Source organism: Asterias rubens, chromosome 9, assembly GCF_902459465.1.
Source record: "Asterias rubens chromosome 9, eAstRub1.3, whole genome shotgun sequence".
NCBI lineage: Eukaryota > Metazoa > Echinodermata > Asteroidea > Forcipulatida > Asteriidae > Asterias > Asterias rubens.
The window spans coordinates 14,684,257-14,703,813 of NC_047070.1; the positions used below are offsets into that span (position 1 = coordinate 14,684,257).

At 40.0% G+C, this 19,557-nt stretch overlaps 1 protein-coding gene across 1 annotated transcript in view; it reads right to left on the bottom strand.

Moving 5' to 3' along the window:
* Nucleotides 1–19,557, bottom strand: part of LOC117294297 (fibrocystin-L-like) — a 66,226-nt gene that overhangs the window by 32,793 nt on the left and 13,876 nt on the right. The window contains exons 16-35 of the mRNA XM_033776658.1: nucleotides 18,900–19,066; nucleotides 17,181–17,435; nucleotides 16,663–16,814; nucleotides 15,190–15,312; nucleotides 14,622–14,730; nucleotides 13,659–13,868; nucleotides 13,167–13,232; nucleotides 11,651–11,790; nucleotides 11,245–11,398; nucleotides 10,559–10,742; nucleotides 9,472–9,710; nucleotides 8,476–8,661; nucleotides 7,770–7,946; nucleotides 7,043–7,199; nucleotides 5,099–6,165; nucleotides 4,677–4,925; nucleotides 3,807–4,122; nucleotides 2,570–2,720; nucleotides 1,926–2,082; nucleotides 764–973 (exon numbers count right to left, since the gene is read on the bottom strand). Of these exons, the coding sequence (XP_033632549.1) occupies nucleotides 764–973; nucleotides 1,926–2,082; nucleotides 2,570–2,720; nucleotides 3,807–4,122; nucleotides 4,677–4,925; nucleotides 5,099–6,165; nucleotides 7,043–7,199; nucleotides 7,770–7,946; nucleotides 8,476–8,661; nucleotides 9,472–9,710; nucleotides 10,559–10,742; nucleotides 11,245–11,398; nucleotides 11,651–11,790; nucleotides 13,167–13,232; nucleotides 13,659–13,868; nucleotides 14,622–14,730; nucleotides 15,190–15,312; nucleotides 16,663–16,814; nucleotides 17,181–17,435; nucleotides 18,900–19,066 (4,469 nt within the window). The remainder of the gene's footprint in view (nucleotides 1–763; nucleotides 974–1,925; nucleotides 2,083–2,569; nucleotides 2,721–3,806; nucleotides 4,123–4,676; nucleotides 4,926–5,098; nucleotides 6,166–7,042; nucleotides 7,200–7,769; nucleotides 7,947–8,475; nucleotides 8,662–9,471; nucleotides 9,711–10,558; nucleotides 10,743–11,244; nucleotides 11,399–11,650; nucleotides 11,791–13,166; nucleotides 13,233–13,658; nucleotides 13,869–14,621; nucleotides 14,731–15,189; nucleotides 15,313–16,662; nucleotides 16,815–17,180; nucleotides 17,436–18,899; nucleotides 19,067–19,557) is intronic.

Here is a 19,557-nt window from a genome sequence, read left to right on the forward strand (position 1 = left end):
GCAATAAAGAAAACTTTCAGTCAGAAAAAAAGGAAGTAATTGCAAATTCTTTTACATTCGATGTAATGTTTGTTTGAGGAGGAGTTAAACTTGTCCATCCTTTGATAAACTGGACCCAATTTCATGGCTCTGCCTCCCTGCTTGGCGTTAGCAGGGAATTCTGGGCTTACGTCAAGCAGGGAATTTTTGCTTGTGCGCATGCTTAATTATTCAGCCATTTCAACAATACATGACAATACAAAAATACTTCCAGATGGGCTAGGAGAAACAAAAGCAAAATAATTAATGTGGTCCATAGACCTGCCTCCCCACATCTGGTTGTAACACAAGTAATAAAACGAGTAATACAATATGTATAAGACAATTTAGGTACAAAAAGGTAGGAAAGTTAACTAAAAAAATAAAACATTTCTATGTACATCAAAAGTTGGCAACTAAAACAACAGATTATATGTGAGAGTAAAACCAGTTTTAGGAGTGTAAAATTTGAAGAAAGTTTGCACAGTGTAAAAAACAAAATAACAACAAACAAAAACTGAAAAAATCCTAAACACTTGAGTAATGTAAAAGATAATCCAAGCAGAATGCAATCTTGATAAATTTAAGTGACAAAATCTATAATGAAAAAAAAATCAACAGTATACTAGGTATTATTCTCTAATAGCTAGTGCAGAAATTCGGGGTTGCACAGTAAGCAGAGAATAGTGACAGTAAGCGCAGAATTCGGTGGTAAGCAGAGCAACGAAGTCGAGCTTCGACTCACCATGAAGGTCAAGAGTGCCGTTCCTGACAGCCAGTGTCTTGGCTCCAAACAGCGGCAGTTCCTGAGAGCGTACATGGCCATGCATCATAATGGTAGCCTCATGCTGGAAGGGTTCCTCCTCCGTACCGACTTGGAGGGTACCTCCATCAACGATGAGGATGTTCTCAGCATGCAGTTCAATGTCTGCCTCGTCAAACATCAGTGTACCCCCTGAAAGATACAACAACAACATCCCATCATCACTTAAAGCCACTAGACACTATTGGTAATTGTCAAAGACTACCCTCCACAGTTGGTGTATCTCAACATACGCATAAAATAACAAACCTGTGAAAATTTGAGCTCAATCGGTCATCGAACTTGCGAGATAATAATGAAAGAAAAATACACCCTTGTCACACGAAGTTGTGTGCGTTTAGATGCTTGATTTCGAGACCTCAAGTTCTAAATCTGAGGTCTCGAAATCAAATTTTTGGAAAAATACTTCTTTCTCGAAAACTATGGCACTTCAGAGGGAGCCGTTTCTCACAATGTTTTATACCATCAACCTCTCCCCATTACTCGTCACCAAGAAAGGTTTTATGCTAATAATTATTTTGAGTAATTACCAATAGTGTCCACTGCCTTTAAAACAAGAGCATTTATTTTACATTACCCTGAGGATGATTTCAAATCTCGCTTCACCGGACTCAAGATACTACCTTTATCTTACAGATGCGAAATCCACGACCTATTCTACCTTTTTAGTTGTAGAATCGGTCAAAATAGTGGTTAATTCTTATAAAGCGCTCATATCCATCACTCACACTCAAGGCGCTTTAACATTCAGTATTTACCTGCATGGTAGGGTTTACAAGGTACAGCCAATCAAACCAGAAACACGGGGGAAAACCCCTTCACTTTTCGATAAGAGCACTGGGTTCTTTCATGTACATTATTACACATCACGGAACCAAAGTGTAAAGTTCTATTTGTAGGACAAAGCAATAATAGTTAAGTGTTTTACTTAAGGACACAAGTGTCACCACTGGGATTCGAACCCACACTCTTCTGATCAGAACAACAGAGTTTGAAACTTGTGCTCTCATTTAGGCCATGTACAACACGCCATCAGAGATGAAACATATTGATAATGTCCAACTGAATACTAGCCAAGGCCTACCTTGGATAAGAAGCATCTTCAGGGTTGGGGTGGAGACGTCAAGAAGTAACAGCTGTCCCGCTGGGACTATGACAAATTGGCCCTCTGTTGGTGGGTCTTGGTTACCCCAGGTGTATCTGGAGGACCACACATCGATGTAGTAGAAGTCTGCATTGTCCTGCGGTTAACACAAAATTCCATGTTTAGTGAAAAAGTTTCAACATTATGAGAAAAAAAAACATTAAAGAAATTCTGAGTTTGGCCACAAAAGCTTTGAAAGAATAAAACATCAATTTTATTGAGTACGTTTACATTGAATTACTTGGGATGTTCAACTTTATAGATTAGCATTTAATCTGCATAGGGCAGTCAGCAGCACTACTGTATCGTGCATGATCGAATTAAGTCCACTGAAAAAATTGAGATAACAGGTGCGAGTTGCCAGACGAAAAGGGTGTTGTTGTCTAGCCCCTTTCTTTACTCTTTCTTGTAATAAAAAAGAATGAAATGTTTGACAAAATGAAGATGCAACCCTGCTTTAACATCCCACCATCACTTTAGCCATGAGTGGTCCCACCTTCCAGTCACCTGGAAACGGGGCTCTACAAAGCTGCCCAAGCCACAAAAAGGCCTTGACAAAAGGCTATAACCAACTCTCAGCTTACCTGTGTAGCGATTCCATTATTGCCGCCTTCAACTCTGACTTTGAGCCTCTCCGGTGGGCTACGGATTCCTGTCTGACAGATAATCTCTGTTGTTGATTCAGACTGAATGGTGCATTCTGATCCACCGATGGATACATTGTTCCCAGATGACCTGAGACACACAACAATGGACATTGAGAAATATTTTCAATACATTTGAGCTCTTTTCACACTACTCTATTGCGTGGGGTTGCCCCATTTAACTTTCTGAATTTTGAAGCTGTTCTTGTACAAAAATTCAGGTCCAGTAAACACTTTGAGCCATGGCCGTTTGGTTAAGAGCATTGAATTTAAAGATGCTATGTCAGATTTTTGGCTCCAAATATTAAAAAATATATTTTTTTAGTGAATGGCATTTCAAAGAGTATCACCCGCTCTAACGAAAACAAGTTTAACTTTTACTTTTAATGGTCAGGAACCATGACAAAAATTTAAAATGTTTCTTATAAAACACATAAGAATTGGTCACGTGATATATTGTCGGGATCCCGACAAAAACTAATTTTGAGCACTTAATTTCACTGCTACAAATAATTGGCAGACTTTTTCGAGCAATAGCTCAAATGAAAGCTTGTAACTTTCTCGACCCCCATCAAAATACCTATTGAATTATAAATCAAAATCTTTTGGTCAAATCGGCCAAAAATCATACATAGCATCTTTAAGTTCTTCTGGCTGAGTCATCAGGGTATGGGTTCCAATTCCTGTCATGACACTTGTGTCCCTGAGCAAGACACGTAACTAATTCTGCTTCTCATCACCCAGGGGTAAATGGGTACCTAGTGAGGGCACCCAGGTGTCAATGGGTACCTAGCGAGGGCACCCAGGTGTCAATGGGTACCTAGTGAGGGCACCCAGGTGTCAATGGGTACCTGTGAGAGCAGAGATGGTTTTTGTGTTTGTTAGCTTAGTGCACTACCTACTTGGCAGCACAGGCTGTATAATCACCAGGGAGCCGAGATGGTTTGGGGAACGAAATAAAATGGCCCAACGACCAGGGGTAATAATAATGTTGAAGTGCAATGAGCATCACTGAGTGATGGACCTGAGCGCTATTAGAAGCCACTAATATTATTATAATTACAAGCCCTGGGGTCTTGTGAATTTCCCCCCCCCCCCCCCCCCCCCAAATTCAATCCCTGTGTTTCTAAGCTTGTTTTTGACTGGATGTTTTCTCCATATTTCATTTAAAGCTTACTGAAAACCGTATCCAGTGATACGAAGCGTCGTCCCTCCAGCTGTACCACCACGACGTGGCTCAACGGAGTCAATGACGGGTGTAAGGCTTGTCTTGTAGATGAAGGCATCTGACTGGGTGACCATTGCACCACTGGATAGAGTGGTAACCACGTCACAGAAAACATCACCGCTACCCGAGTTGGATGGTACCTCGCACTCGATGAATGCGGACGAGAAATCACTGATTGGACAGGTGTTATTGCAGACCAGGACCACTGCTGTCTCGTCATAGCCAGCGCCATCTATTCTCAGAACTCTCCCACCACCAAAACTCCCTGGATAAAAGTTTTATTCAAGTCATAAATGTTCTAATTTATTGGACAAAATCTATGTATACATAACGCCCCCAAAAAACCTTGTCATTTGATTTGAGGATTTGTGGTTATGCAGCATTCATAAATCGAATCATTAAATGGCGTACGCCATAAATCATTCACTTTGGTTCTATTCCTGGTGCATTTTCATCTCATCATTTTTACTATTGCAAACTTGACACACTATGTGCATTTTCATCTCATCATTTTTACTATTGCAAACTTGACACACTATGTGCATTTTCATCTCATCATTTTTACTGATAAACTTGGGTGTGATATCTGGTTATACGGCAGTTCTAGGTTCAATGGCTTCTGATGACTAGCATCCTAGAACAAACTTTGTCTCTGATAAACACTTTAACCGGTATAAAGTCAACTATCTTCATTGTCAAGCTTTGAGACAAACAAGCCCCTATAAGCAATTCTTTAAAGAATATTCCTGCCTCATTTTGTCAGATCTCACCCTTTCTCGGGGCATTGGCTCCACCTCAAATAAAAACCCACCAACTCACCTTCGATTGGCGAAACCGAGTCAACTCTCAACTCATACTCAAACTCGGTGCCATTACCAGATAGCCCTTTGTCTACGATGTAAACCACCACTGCATAGGTTCCGGCCGAGTGGGCACCTACATCACATACAATCGAGTCTATGGCTGTGCTGGTGACTGTACAAGCCACGTTGTCGATCGAGACGGAGACGTCGGCTACGTTGGTGCTGAAGCTAGAGCCACTGATGGTTATGCTTTGGTCAGTTGTACCTGCAATGAAGAGTGAGAGTAAACCTTAGAGTAAGGCCATGTCGCACGAGACAATTTACAGGAAACCAGTTCCAAGCAATCTCAATGAAAACAAATAAAACATTTGAATGTTCACATATTTCATTGGTTGAAAAACTATGACATTTGACAAAGCTGAGAGTGTGTGGACTTACCATTAGCTGGTGTGACTATAGTGATTGTGGGTGTAACCACAGAAGAATAATTATAACTTTCAGTTGGGTACTCTTCCCCGTTGGAGGACACGACAAGATCGACCGTTCCAGCAGAATGGGCTGGCGTCACGCAAACAATCTCAAAGAATGTCACTCTCTGGATGATGCATGCAGCTCCACCAATCGTGACAGTCGTGTCCCCATCAACGAAGCCATTACCAAGGGTACTGATGACCTGGCCTCCTTCTGTGCTGCCAGTACTTGGGGTCACACTGTCAATGTCCTTTGAGCTGAAGAGAGTATTGTTGGTAGTAAAGAAAGCATTACCACTACCGCGAATATTGACGATTACGATCTGCTCGCCGACCGGAACATAACTGACATCGCATTCGATCACATCCTCCGAGGCGGAAGTGACTTCACATTTGATAACGCCAACAGTAACACTGATCATCATCGTGTCATTAACGAATCCTGACCCGAGAATGACGAGTGAGGTGCTGGGTCCGGAGACCGTGTCCGGAGAGACGTCATTGACCTGCGGGGTCAAGCCATCCGAGAAGCTGAAGCTACAGTTGCCCTTGCAGTCTGCCGATACTGAGTTAATCTGCAGGGTAAGCTCTGCGTATGCTGGATTGGAAGCCGTCGTACTACATACCAACTCTTTATAAGATACCAACTGGACGAGGCATCCGCTGTTCCCGATCCACACAGATACTTCCTCCGGTGAGCTGGCTGCAAAACCATCCCCAGTGATGGTGATTTCAGTCCCACCGCTCAGTGATCCCTCATGAGTAGACAGGGCGTCAATCTGTGGTTTGAGGGTAAACACAAGCTTGGATGGCACCGAGATCTCATTCAAGGCAAGCCCTAAGTTCTTGACGACCACGGAGACAACCTGAGGAACTCTGACCAACATGGTGTCTTCCGTGTCAATGAGACACGTCAGGGAGACGTTGCTGCTCGTCTGAGTGACGCAGGAGTACTCTCCAATGCTAATCTGATTCTCACATGGTACATCACTGAATCCTGATCCTGTGATACTGATAACTTGGTTTGGTGTACCCCTGTAAAGATAAAACCATCAATTACACTCACTAATAACAATAATAAATAATAACTATGTTCTTATATTGACCCATTTCAGAATAATGTTGGATGTGCCATTTTGGTGGTAAATGTCAGCGTGTGTTATTCAGTGAAGTGCGCATTTTTAGGTTGCGCAGCGTTTACAAGTAAGCCTTTTGACCACCAACATGGTAAGCGTGGCATCAATCGCCGCTTGTGACGCGCATGCAAGGGATCAATAGCGCATTTCACAATAACCGTATCAATACGTTTTACATTAGTGCCCTGGTCATTGGGCCAATTATAATAACATTCCTTTAATCTTTCTCAGCTCCCTGGGGAGTATACAGCCCTGAGCTGCCGTCTGGCGCTAGTGTGTTTTTACACAATATGAAAGCTCAGATAGCTTAGTTGGTAGAGAGCCGGCACGCTCATCCAGATGTCACAGGTTCATGTCAAGTTAAAGTAAATTTGTCTTTGTTCAACCGAAAATTATTTACAAATGATCCAGTCGTTTTCCCTTGGTTTATTACTTGGTAATAATTTTGGTTTAACCTTCCACAGATGTGTGAGCACTGTACTTGTATACTTGTACATCTTTATCTTTGTTCCGTCTTTTTTTCCCTCTTCATTCCTTCTCAGCGCCTTGTATCCTTTGGCAATTTGGCGCTTTATAAAAATAAATTATAAATACTGTTATTATTATTACTGAGTACTTTCCTGAATGCTGTGAAATCACAGGCATAGCATTACTCGAGTGGGATTTGAACCTGCGACCTTTGCATTTCTAGAGCAGTGTCTTACCAACTGTCATTGGCTCCCATAGCAAACTTATCAAGAGGCAGGACATATGTTTTTGAGAGAACGCTATCTTACATATTGGGGCTGATATCTGTGATAAATGGGGTGCTGCAAGTCCAGAAGGTGTAGTAGAAACTGGATTCATCCTTTCGGGCAGGCTTTGGAGAGGTGCATGTTGGGTGAACTGAAGCCGTGCCAGGACAACTTCCCGATGCTTCTGGCTCTGAAGCACCTGTTATTAAAATATCAACAATATATTTTTTTTTTGCAAATTTAACATCTATTAAATATAGTTTGTGAGATCGTGATTGGAAACAGTTTTCATAATCAAATTACTTTTTCAAATTTGCTCAACAAAACATGGACAGATTGGTTTATTTTCAAGAAAACTTTCTGAAGAATCAGGGAGACATCAGACCAGACTTTGTAACTGCCAACAAATAGGAAGAACATCCTTTTCATCTGACAACTGTTACCTGTTATCTTTATGTAATTCCTTTTCCAACAGTATTCTTTACTTAAGTATACACAAAACAGTAGGGCTGCTGACTGCCCCAGGCAGATAACCGGCTCATCCATTAATTATAATGACCCAAGTTATTCAATATATACAAATACTAGGTAAAAAGGACGTATACTTTCCCAATTTTTGTGGCCAAACTTGAGAACTTTTTCATGAAGCTTTCCTGTAATTCAGAGCTTTGTTTAGTGGTTTTTAATTTTTTTTGTGCCATTATCATAAAAGGAAGAAATTGAAATCAGCTGAACAAATTCATGCCTGTAAGACAAATCACATTCCTACCTGACATGATGACATGCAGAGCTTCGAATCCAGCGACAGTAACAACGAGTTTGTGGTTGGTTGACTTCGACTCTTTGACCTCGATGGATCCCTTCATATAGATCCGACTATTATCATCGACAGGTCCACTAGAGTAGTAGTAGGTACCCAGGGCAGAGAACTTAAATGCAAATACACCTTCAAGATCATAAGGAAAATGTTAAGGAGAGTTAAAACAAGCATACCTTAAAATAAATTTGACAGGCCACTCTAAGAAGTACTCATGCTACATTGAGCATGATACACAGTGTTAGCCCTGTCCTTTTTCAGGTTCTGTACCAGTAGCATTGTGAGGTGTCATGGCCTATCGGTTTAGAGCCATGACTTGTGGTTTAGTCACTGGGGTATGGGTTTGACATTCGTGTCCTGTAACACGCTGTACTAAAACTGCTTCTCTTCAGCCGGGAGTATAAATGGGTACCTGCAAGGAAAAAGGTTGATAATGTATTTGAAAAAGCGTTTTGCGCGCCACAGCAGCCCAGGGCTGCATACTTCCCAGGAAGCTGAGACAAAATTACAGGAATGTTATTGGCCCAATGACAAGGGCACTAATGTACATTGATATGTCATTGCTAAAAGCGCTATGTAACAACTAGATATTATTATTATTTTAATTTTATTTTTATTATTATTTTTATTATTATAACCCCCCCCCCAAAGAACTCGCCTTTTTTGCTCCGTTTTCCACTGATGAATCCCTGGCCGTCGTAGTTCACAGCATTGCTGTTGGCTGTCTGCATGACGGCGTATCCGATACCAGTCACATACTGATCCACAATCCACTGCCAGACCACCACGTCACCCGCCGTCACGCTCAAGAAGTTTGGGGTCCACCGATAACCAATACCATAAACTAAAAAGAAAGCAAAATATTTTTACATTATAGGAAAGCTCCATAAAGAAAGAGGCTAGAATAAAATTCATCTGACAACTAACACCTGTTATATTCATGTAATTGGAATTCCTTTTCCAAACAGTCGACTATTTGATTGGTCCTAAGTTGGACATGTCAGCCAATGAGAGCACAATGTTTGCAAGGCGTTTGTTACCTTTTTGGAGGGAATCTTTCTTGCTGAGTTTCTCTTTTTTTTTTTTTTTTTTTGGCACCTTTTCATCTGTGTAAAAGGGCCTTGTCACACGAGACAATTTACAGGCAACCAGTTCCAGGCAATCACATTTCAATGTTCACAGTGTTTTTCTTTGGGACTGGAATACATTGTTTGAAGAATGACTCATGTGCTACGAAATTGATACTGAAGGAAGCATTGCAGTTAGTTGCCTCCAAGTTGCCCCGTGTGACAAGGCCCTGTGTTCATTATACAGGCATGCAACTGCCCGTAAAAAAAAAAAGACGCAAGTGCGGAGCGAGGCAGCCGAAACACCACGGGACATGATACCCACAATTGTACCCTAGAAAGTGTTGAGGTTTATTATGCTCTTACGTGCATTGTTAGCATGTTGTACACTGTTGTTGCCAGGCATATATTAGGCTTTTAAAAAAAATCAAAAAACACAAAAGCAAAAAGCGGAATTCCGCGGAAACGCGGAAGAGTTGCATGCCTGATTATACATCATATGATAGCAGTAAGGTAGAAATTAGTTCATATAAGAATTATTATATTTGACTATAGTTGCTGATAGAATACTATTTCGGAAAACTTACTCTCATGCTTGCCAAAATTATTCACATGATGAACCCGCCCTGAGGTAGTCATTACACATTTGATCTCGTCGTCTGCCACTGAGGTGATAACGCATGCGTAGTCATCCATGCTGACGGTGACATCGCTGGCATTGGAGCCAAAGCCGGCCCCAGTCAGGGTGACCATCGTGCCCCCTTGGAATGAGCCTTGGTCCGGGAACATTCCGGTCACTTCAAGCTCGTATTTGAATTGGATTCCGCTGATTTGTAGAATCAAATACAAGAGAGAAAATGTCTCAACGGAACGTTTGGTTGTTTGGAACCGATCACTTTTAATATTAAATAAATGTAGACATGTACAATAAAACTAACCTGTGAAAGTTAAACAGATTTTAAAGAAAATCCTGAGCATTTTATGTTCCCGGCAAGAATTATACTCCGTTATTGGAATACACAATCTGAGAAACGTTTCTGACAGTAACATTTCTCAGATTACAATTTTGGGGGACAAAAACTTATAGTTTTTCCATAACCACAAAACTTTGAGGTAAAATTATTCTCTGAATGTTTTATACTACCAAAAGCTGCTGTACTCTAATGTACTCTAATGAGGTAAGTTTGTATTGCTAAGTGCACAAGATTCAAGCTCTTGTAGCTGAGACAATAGAGTATGCGTTCAAATCTCATATGAATTTCCTTAATCATGTTTGCTATTACAGGATTTGAGGCATTGCATGGTGAGGTATCAATATATATTTGGTTTGTGGTAACACAATGTGTGTATCTACTTGCCGGGTAGAGTTTGTTCTTAGTGAACTGTCTTGCTTTATTCTCCTACCGCAGAGTAGATGTTCAGGGGTTCGGGAGACTTCTCAGTTCTGAAAAAAACTGTCCTGCTTTTTAACTATTACCCGGGCGGATGGTATATAGCAAATAGGCTTGGACTACTAATTTAGCTTATAGGATTGTGATTAACTGTACTACCGCGAAGTCGGTTCTTAAATTGGTCTCAACGTTTCGACTAGCTTGCTCAAGCCATCGTCAGAAGACTGTTTGTTATTTATGCATTTGTTAAAACTAAATTTGTTACAGAGAAAGATTTACGTACACAGCAGCAAAGCCCTGGTCGGTAACCGTCAACTCAATGTAGTAGACACCTGGAAAATTGGCCGGTATGGTGCACTTGATCTCAGTGTCTGTTTGAACTTCAACCTCACACTTTGCGCTCCCGATTTTGATCTCTGCACCACTGACTCCAAAACCATGGCCAGAGATAACAAGGAGGTCTCCACCTGAAAAAGAGTCAAGTGGGTGGGGAAGAATTGTTGTCTTAAAAGAGAGATTTGAGATGGTAGGTGAAAGCAGACATATCAGGTAAACTTTCAGGCTGGAAGAAAACAAGAGGGCCCAATTTCATAGCACTGCTTAACATTTTCGTGCTTATTGTAGCAGAAACATTTGCTAAGGTGCAAGCCTTTTTCACAGGTTTTCGCAAGAAAATTAGGCGGCCATCTTGCGCCTTCACCATTTATTTCCATTGTCAGATTGTGATGTCATTTATTTTCATGCAGTAAGCACCGGAAGTTAAGCATGCCTTTTCGTGTGCTTTCGGTTAGCATCATCGCTATGAAATGGAAATCATACAGTAGCACAAAATCAGCCATTACGCAACTCTATGAAACTGGGTCCTGTTTATAAGTTCACTTGACAGACACAAATTAAAATGCTTTTAAAAATATCAGTTCAATGTCTCATAACACTCTATACATTCTGATAAAAGCAACCTCAAATTACCACGAACGCTGGAGACATCTTGACTGATTGCAGTGATTGCTGGGGTCAGCGAGGTGTCAAAACTGAAGAAGTCCTCCTTTGTGATTGAGTAATCATTCACCACGATGACCAGGTCTACAGTGTGGATTGAACGTCTCCTGCGACGTGATGAAACCTTCAAAGATAATGAAGAAAAAGACGCAGCAATAATGCGCAGGTGTCATGGTTTTAAGAACACAAGTTTCAAGGCTGGGACTCGAACCCACACTCTGCTGATCAAAACCACCAGAGCTTGAGCTTGGTGTTCTATCCGTTTTTTATATAAGCAAAATAATAATTCCACTAATAATGAATAACATTCACATCTTTTCTAAAAATAAAAATAAATAAAAAAACACACAAACAACCTCACAGACGAAACACCAACCTGAGTATCTAATGAAATGACGCACTTAATCAGGTCATATGATGATTCCTTTATGAGGCATGGCAAACTCCCAACGGTGACATTGACATTGGAAATATCCTCACTAAACCCATATCCTGTGATGTTTACTTCTGTACCACCTGGAAAAAAGTCAGATTAAAATCCATTGTAAAAAACGTATGACTTGCTGAACAAATAAAGGCAGTGGACACTATTGGTAATTACTCAAAATAATTGTTGGCATAAAAACTTACTTGGTAACATGCAACGGAGAGATGTTGATAGTATAAAACATTGTGAGAAACGGCTCCCTCTGAAGTAACGTATTTTTCGAGCAAGAAGTAATTGATTTTGAGACCTCAGAATTAGATTTTGAGGTCCCGAAATCAAGCGTCTGAAAGCACACAACTTCGTCTGACAATGGTGTTTTTTTACTATTATTATCTCGCCACCTCAAGGACAAATTTTTTACAGGTTTGTTATTTTGTGCATATGTTGAGATACACCAAGTGAGAACACTGGTCTTTGACAATAACCAAAGGTTTCCAGTGTCTTTAAACATACATTCTACTATTTTACATACGAAATACTTAAACATAAAATGAGCAAACAATCAAAAAATTTACATGAAGATGTAGATGAGGAAAAAAGGGGACCAGGTGAAAAGAAGAATAATAGATAATTGTTTTGTTACAGTTTCAATTGATGTTTATTATATTGTTTTAGACTGATATAAACAAGTTACATCCCGTTAGAAGGATGATACCCTGACTGCCGCTTCCCAGGTTGTATCACAAACTTGGGTGTGATCCCTGGCTACACAGCAGTTAACGGTTGTGTGGCCTCTCCGAACAAAGATAAATATTGACAAAAAGGGGGACTACAACATTAGGTTAGGTTTGGTTTATTGTTTCCACAGTAACGTTGTAAAACAGGCAATAAGATATACATGTACCAAATAATACAGTTAAGCCTGGAAAAAATAAATACACTTTTATGATACTGTAGGGGAGCTCACTAAGAGTGAGTCCCATAGGACTAGATTGGTAGAGTGTCAGAATATTAATCCGGAGGTCGATGGTTCAAATACTGTTCTAGCAGACTTGACACTTACGGCAGTGCATTCAAATCAAATTCAAAATTCAAATCAAATCAATCAACATTTATTTCCATACAAACACAATATACAAATACAAACAATAGGATTTAACAAGACTGAAAGCTGTATGGAGGCATGGCCCATTAAAGCAAAGCTTGTAAGCTGGGATGCCTTTTACAAAACAAAGGAAGGTAATAAGATCATTTAAATTATAAAACAAAGCGTATAGTAACAACAATAACATCAAAACGAGACGGATAAACGAAACGCAAAAACAAAACACCCAACAAGACAAACAAACACCTCAAACTAACACCTCAAACAAAACCAAACAACACCCCAACTAACAAACAAACAAACAAACAGTGATAGTGATAACAAAATGAAACCCAAATAATTGTTAACTTTTTCTCTTACCTGCTTCACTTCCCACGGTAGGGCTTATATGAGTTACTCCCATCTCGTATTGGAAAGTTAACGTTCCTGAAGCAATAAATAAAAATCAACACATTGGTTTGAAAAAAGGAAAAGGATCAATGAAAATATCTTGCTTAAATTAAAGAATCCAGTGAAAGGTTTCTCAATATGCTTTACATTATCGAAAGCTAGGCTTGTAACCAAAAGATTTGATTGCCATTACTTTTAGGAGTGATTATATACCTTCCATTTAAAGGAAAGTTACAGAATTGGTAAGAAGGGTTTATTCTTCTTTTTTTTTGCATCAATGTCATGCAAAATCGGTGTTTCACTATGGCCAAACGATCTCAAACTTCTACAGGTTTATGTATATGGTGGATTACAAAAAGTGCCTACACTGTCAGCAACTGTTTTGTTAGCAAAACCAACTTCCTGTAATGTTCCTTTAAGGTAGGAGAAATAATATCGTTAATGATTTGAGGATAGACTCACCATTAGGGTATTCTGCATAACCTCTCCCGTTGACTTCTACCAAGACATCAAACACGCCTGCAACAGACTCGCCAACGGAACACGAGATTGACGTCTCGCTAAAAGACGTGACCTCACACACTGCGTCGTTGATGGTGACGTTGTTCTCGCTGGAGTTGGCGCTGAACCCGGATCCAGTGAGAGTAAGGACGGTGTTGAGGAAGGCAGATCCTTGTGATTTAAAAGAGTCAATGTATAAGTAACAATATTGAATACAATTTCTAGTGCACAATGTCTGTCAAGGATGACACTCCTGGCACAAAAAAACAAGAACTCTGCTATACAAAAAGACAATTTTTAATGAGCAATTGCAACATAAAAATATTTTGGTAAAATCAATCTTTTATACTTCCAGTTTTTCATGTAAAATATATATATTTCTATAGATTTTTGTGGCCTGTAGTGTTTTTTTGTTCTGTTTTATATAATATTTTAAATATTTTAAATAATCTTACGTAAATTTTGTAAAAAATTGTTGTTTAAAAGGCCGAAATGAATTTCCCATCGTGGATAATAAATTAAATTGAAATGAATTGAATTGACAAGCATTAAAGGCCAAGGCCATGACTTACAATATATAGATATGCTTTGAGATGTAAAACAAGTATCTGCTTGTCAGAGTTGCAGTGTGAGTCTGTTCCAAAGAGATGGCCAACTAAATGGTCACCATTCTCCACTTACCGGGTAAGTGTAGAATTTTTTGCGCTTGTTGTGTATAAGCAACAAATGCTTAGTAATGTGAAGTACGTCTGCACAAAGCAAGAAATTCATCGCAAGCCTGTACAATACGTGCACATTACAAGTCTTATTATTATTATTTATTATTATTATTATACCCTTACATTAAGCTTGGATTTTTCTGCTACTGTAAGTGCCGATATTTCACTTAAAGCAGAGCCATGAAATTAGGCCCCATTGACTTACCTATGGACGGACTTGAAGAGAATGCTTTATGCGTGACATCATCGCTGTACTCAAAAGTGCATTGACCCCCTGAGCAGCTTGATGGGATTGAGTTAACGATAACCTCTACCTGTTATAAGAAATAATGACAAAAACAGTTTGGAAACTGGCATTTTGAGACACATTAATTGCTTTGCTAATCAGAGTAACTTTAATTGTTTTCTGTTTTACTGCAAAACAAATTGCAATTGTATTGGAGATGATATCCATATTTTATAACACCACAAATTCTGATGACTTTTACAATTGTTTTCACCCAATGTATTTATTAATGGCAATAACAGTGTGAGGACTCCGTCGTCAATGACCTTATCTGGTGGTTGACTGCTGTTAATGAACCACGCCTTCTGGGCTGTTCAATATAAAACAGCGGACAACCACCAACCCACTGAAGACTGGGTCCTCACACTATTATTGCCTAACAATTAGTTCCAGTATTTCATTTATTGTTTTACCTGTATTGCTATCCACTATCCTGTCGTTATTAGTTTTAAAAGCAGAAGGATTTTGACTGATTGAGAAAGCTTACCTGAGGTTCACTGTGTGGGACTCGGAGGAACTCCCCAGGGATGGGACCCATGAACAGCTGACCCTCCTCTATACGTTGACTGTAGACAATCACTTCCTGTCCGGTCAGTGTGCTACCATCAAGCTGTACACACGAAAGATACAATACATAATATCAACATGGGTACGAGTTGGATCTTTCCCTGCCTTCGACCTCAATGGACCCAGGATCAAATCCCATCTCCGACCAGAACCATGCATATTGATTGAATCGTTGTGTGCCCCCGAAGAAGGACGTAACAAAAAGTTACCGTTGAGAAAGGGCGTAAGCGATTGATAGCCTGAACATCTGACGTCACCTTTCGAGGCTTGTGAATAACGCCAGAGACCTGCCTCCAGACCAGCGTGTGTATTTTCACCTTTGACCTACATTCACTCCACATAGAGATACATACCAGGTAGTCAGATTCTATTGCAGACGTGACAGTAGTGTCCTGCTTGGGCATGGCAAGCTCATGCCACTGCATGTTTATCCAATGATATCATTGTATCCAATGGAATCACTGGATCTGAGTAGCAGGGACCTGTCTTCATCCTTGCGGATACAGACAGGAGCCCAGTCTAGCGATTGATGTGCAAAACTGTGCTTCGTGTGAAAGTTTGGTTGGTTTTCTGCCATTCATAAGTCATGACAGGAAGGTTTAATTCAGCATAGTTGTGAAAACAACATTTCTTCAGGGTAATTCTAGCAACAAAAATGTAACATTAAAGCCTGGTTGTTTTTGTCAGCGGACTCATTATATTGCTTACGGGCTTTTGTTAATGAAAAAAGAAATGTCTACCTAACTATGTGTGTTAAATTACATTTGCTTCACACCTGGTGCATTCTGGTGCTTTAGTACTCAATTAATGTTAGATACAAATTGGTTTTACGTTTGTATCTTTTATTTGGGGTTTGTTTGTTTAGTTGTTTAATTTTAAGGGAGGGAAGGAGGGAGGGAGGGGCAGATTCACAATCTTGAAAATGAGAACTTTTCCTAAGGGGTGGTATTTTCTAACTCCCTTTAGAAAGGTCTAGTACTTTTTGTAGGACAAAAAAAACAATGTTCATAGAATTACACGACACTTACACAGTTTGAAGATAATGATGGTAGCAAGGTTTCATGGAAATATTACTTGCTGAGGTGCTGAGAAATGAGTAAAACAATGTCATGAAAATAACTTTCCTGTAAGTGATCATGAGACGAAATATTTTAGCATGTAACAACAATTTTTTGTGACATTGTTTTACCCATTTCTAAAAAAATACAGCACCTCAGCAACTAATATTTTAAGGTATGCTTTCTACTATATCAATATCTTCAAACTGTGTAAGTTTAATGTAAATCTGTGGACATTGTGTTTTGTGTTACAAAAAGTAGCCAAATCCTTTAAGGGTGTTCTGGGAGGGGCGCTTTATATGTCTAATAATAAGGGGAAAACCTGGTAAACCTACCTCCATTAAAGGTTGTCGTCCACCTTTAGAAGTCCACTCTATTTCCCAAGAGAGACCGGCACACGTCCCTTCCCGGAAGACTTCCAGTGAACCGATGTCCAGGTTGGCTTGCAGAAGCTCCTTAAGTTCATCAGCAGTGGCCCGAGCAGGAACTTTTGACCAGAGAGGTTGGGTACCATAATAATAATGAAATAATGTTTCAAAAATTAGAATGCATCCCTTACATAAAAAGGCCAAAGGCACATAAAACCTGTTTCAGACAGGTGTGCCAGAGTCGCGCCGACCAAATAGATTGGGAGCGACTCTAGGTCGACCAGACTAAATTTTGGTTTTTGGACAGACGAGCTTAACATAACATTCACATTGGCTTGGCTCATGACAAGATCGACGTCTGAAACCAAGGGCGCTCCAGAGTCGTTCAGAATGACTGCAACACCAGTCGATCTTTCCACTTCTAGTCCGTCCAGTCGCTCCTAACTGTTTCAGACGTCCTACTATCATGCCCGACTATGTCTCACCTTGAAACACCTTGCCATACAGGCCGATGCCAAACATTCCGCCGACTGGTGGGGTGGCACTCACTTTGCGGGTGACTGAGATAGGAATACGTTGTGGGTTCACCTGGTCTGCAGCTCCAGTAATACCAATGAGGGGGAAGCCATAGCCGCACTGTGCTGGCGTTAGAGAGACACTGAAACTCTTGGCCCGTTTGGTGACTGATGCGTCTGTGACGAATATACCATTAGGCATTGCAGCACGTTGCTCACGTATATCTGTGTGTGGAAAAACGAAAAGTATGGTATGTTGACTTAGCCCCTTTAAAGAATTGCCATGATTTGAAAGTGGGGATAGTTCAAAGTATTGATATTTTTATTTGAAACCTCTTAGTTATTATACGGTAGTTCAGTTGAAGAGTTTTTGTCTCCAACTAAACTACAGTATAATTACCATAATGTTTCAAATATATTTGTTATACCTCGGTGACAAACTGTGAAGTTTGATTGGTTGAGAACCAATCATGTGACGCGCATCAAAAACACATGCTATATGGCTCGACGGGCCGGGTAACATGCAAAGTGATTTCCAGCGCTTTGTAGGAAACAACCGCGGGTTCGAGGGAATTGTTTCTCAATCGTCTGCTTATTAAACAATGAATAGTCCGTCGTAATAATGTTTGAAGACGTCAACAGAACTTCGAGAAGAGGAATAACAATCATACAAAGGTATAACAAAACAATTGTTGCACGCTGTGACTGGGGTCCATGGGTTTTGTACACGCTCGGTTGCCATTTTCCCCCTTGGGTGTACAAAACGCCATGGACCCCGTCACAGCGTGAAACAATTGTATATTGTCAATGGTAGAATTTGACACTAAGCCTTCAGGTTTTCTTAATAAAATTAAACCATTTGTTAATTCGACAAGATCGACAAAAATAAATCAAGAAATTAGAAGAAAAACTGTGTAGAGAGCATCCTTATGTATGGAGCTAAAAACTGGACCATGATAAAAGATTCAAGATCGCCTTGACAGCACATCTGGGCCCAATTTCATGGCTCTGCTTACTGCCGAATTCTGCGCTTACGAACACGATTCCCCGCTTACGTGCAAGCGCCAAATTTTTGCGCTAGCCTTGTAAGCGTAGAATGCCTAGTAGCGTGGAGTACGCACGCGCAGAAGCCAAAATTCGCCGCTAACCTGTGAAATAGGCTTGTCGTAAGCACAAAATTCCCTGCTTCCGTAAGGGCCGATTCTGTGCTTACGGTAAGCAGAGCCATGAAATTAGGCCCAGCGGGCTTCATAGAGCTGCTAAGCACAAACAAATTGCTTAGCATGAAATTTCTTCCATGATAAAAACAGGATAACCATCCAAATTTCCATTTGTTGTATGTTGCTTCTTACTGTGCTCAGCTGGTGTATGCTTCTCCTAAAAGTCACGTGGAAATTTGGTCAACATTCTTGTTTTTATCAAGGGAGGAATTTCATGCTTAGCAGCCCTGATGTGTTATATTGGAGACTTTCGCCCCCTTATAGAGGACCTAGACCACTCAACTACATTGATGTGATCGGTAGAAATATGGAGTCTGAAATTAAGGACCATCCCAACATGATGAGGGATAAACACCTCTGGCGTGACGTTGTGAATGGAATCTCGACTGTGACTGCTAATTGATGAATGATGACAGTAAAAGACAGGGAATGGGTTTCTAGTGGGATGATATCAGCCTAAAAAACTCACAATTTGGAACAGTTCTTCCAATGTAGAGATTGTCGATAAATAAATCACGTGCTTCGTTCCTGAAGATCCTGAGTCGTTCTATCCGAAGCGGTGTGCCCCTCAGAGCGTGGGAAGACATCCAGGTGCTTTCCACCAGGGCTTTCAGGTCAACACAGCTATAAGACCAGCTGAAAAAGTCACAGACCAAAAAGATATCATCAAGAGGGCCCAATTCCATCAAGCTGTTTAGCAGCCATACTGCTTAGCAATTTGTTTAGCAATTTATTTATTTATTTCAGTTTTATTATTCAGTTTCCTTTGTAGTTTCTTACAAGTTATATAATAAGTTCACTTTATAAATATTTTAAAAGAATTGTTCTGTAAATCACACTTATCAAATTCCATCAAGCTGTTTAGCAGCCATACTGCTTAGCAATTTATTTATTTCAGTATTTATTTCAGTTCTACTATTCAGTTTCCTTTGTAGTTTCTTACAAGTTATATAATAAGTTCACTTTATAAATATTTTAAAAGAATTGTTCTGTAAATCACACTTATCAAATTCCATCAAGCTGTTTAGCAGCCATACTGCTTAGCAATTTATTTATTTCAGTATTTATTTCAGTTCTACTATTCAGTTTCCTTTGTAGTTTCTTACAAGTTATATAATAAGTTCACT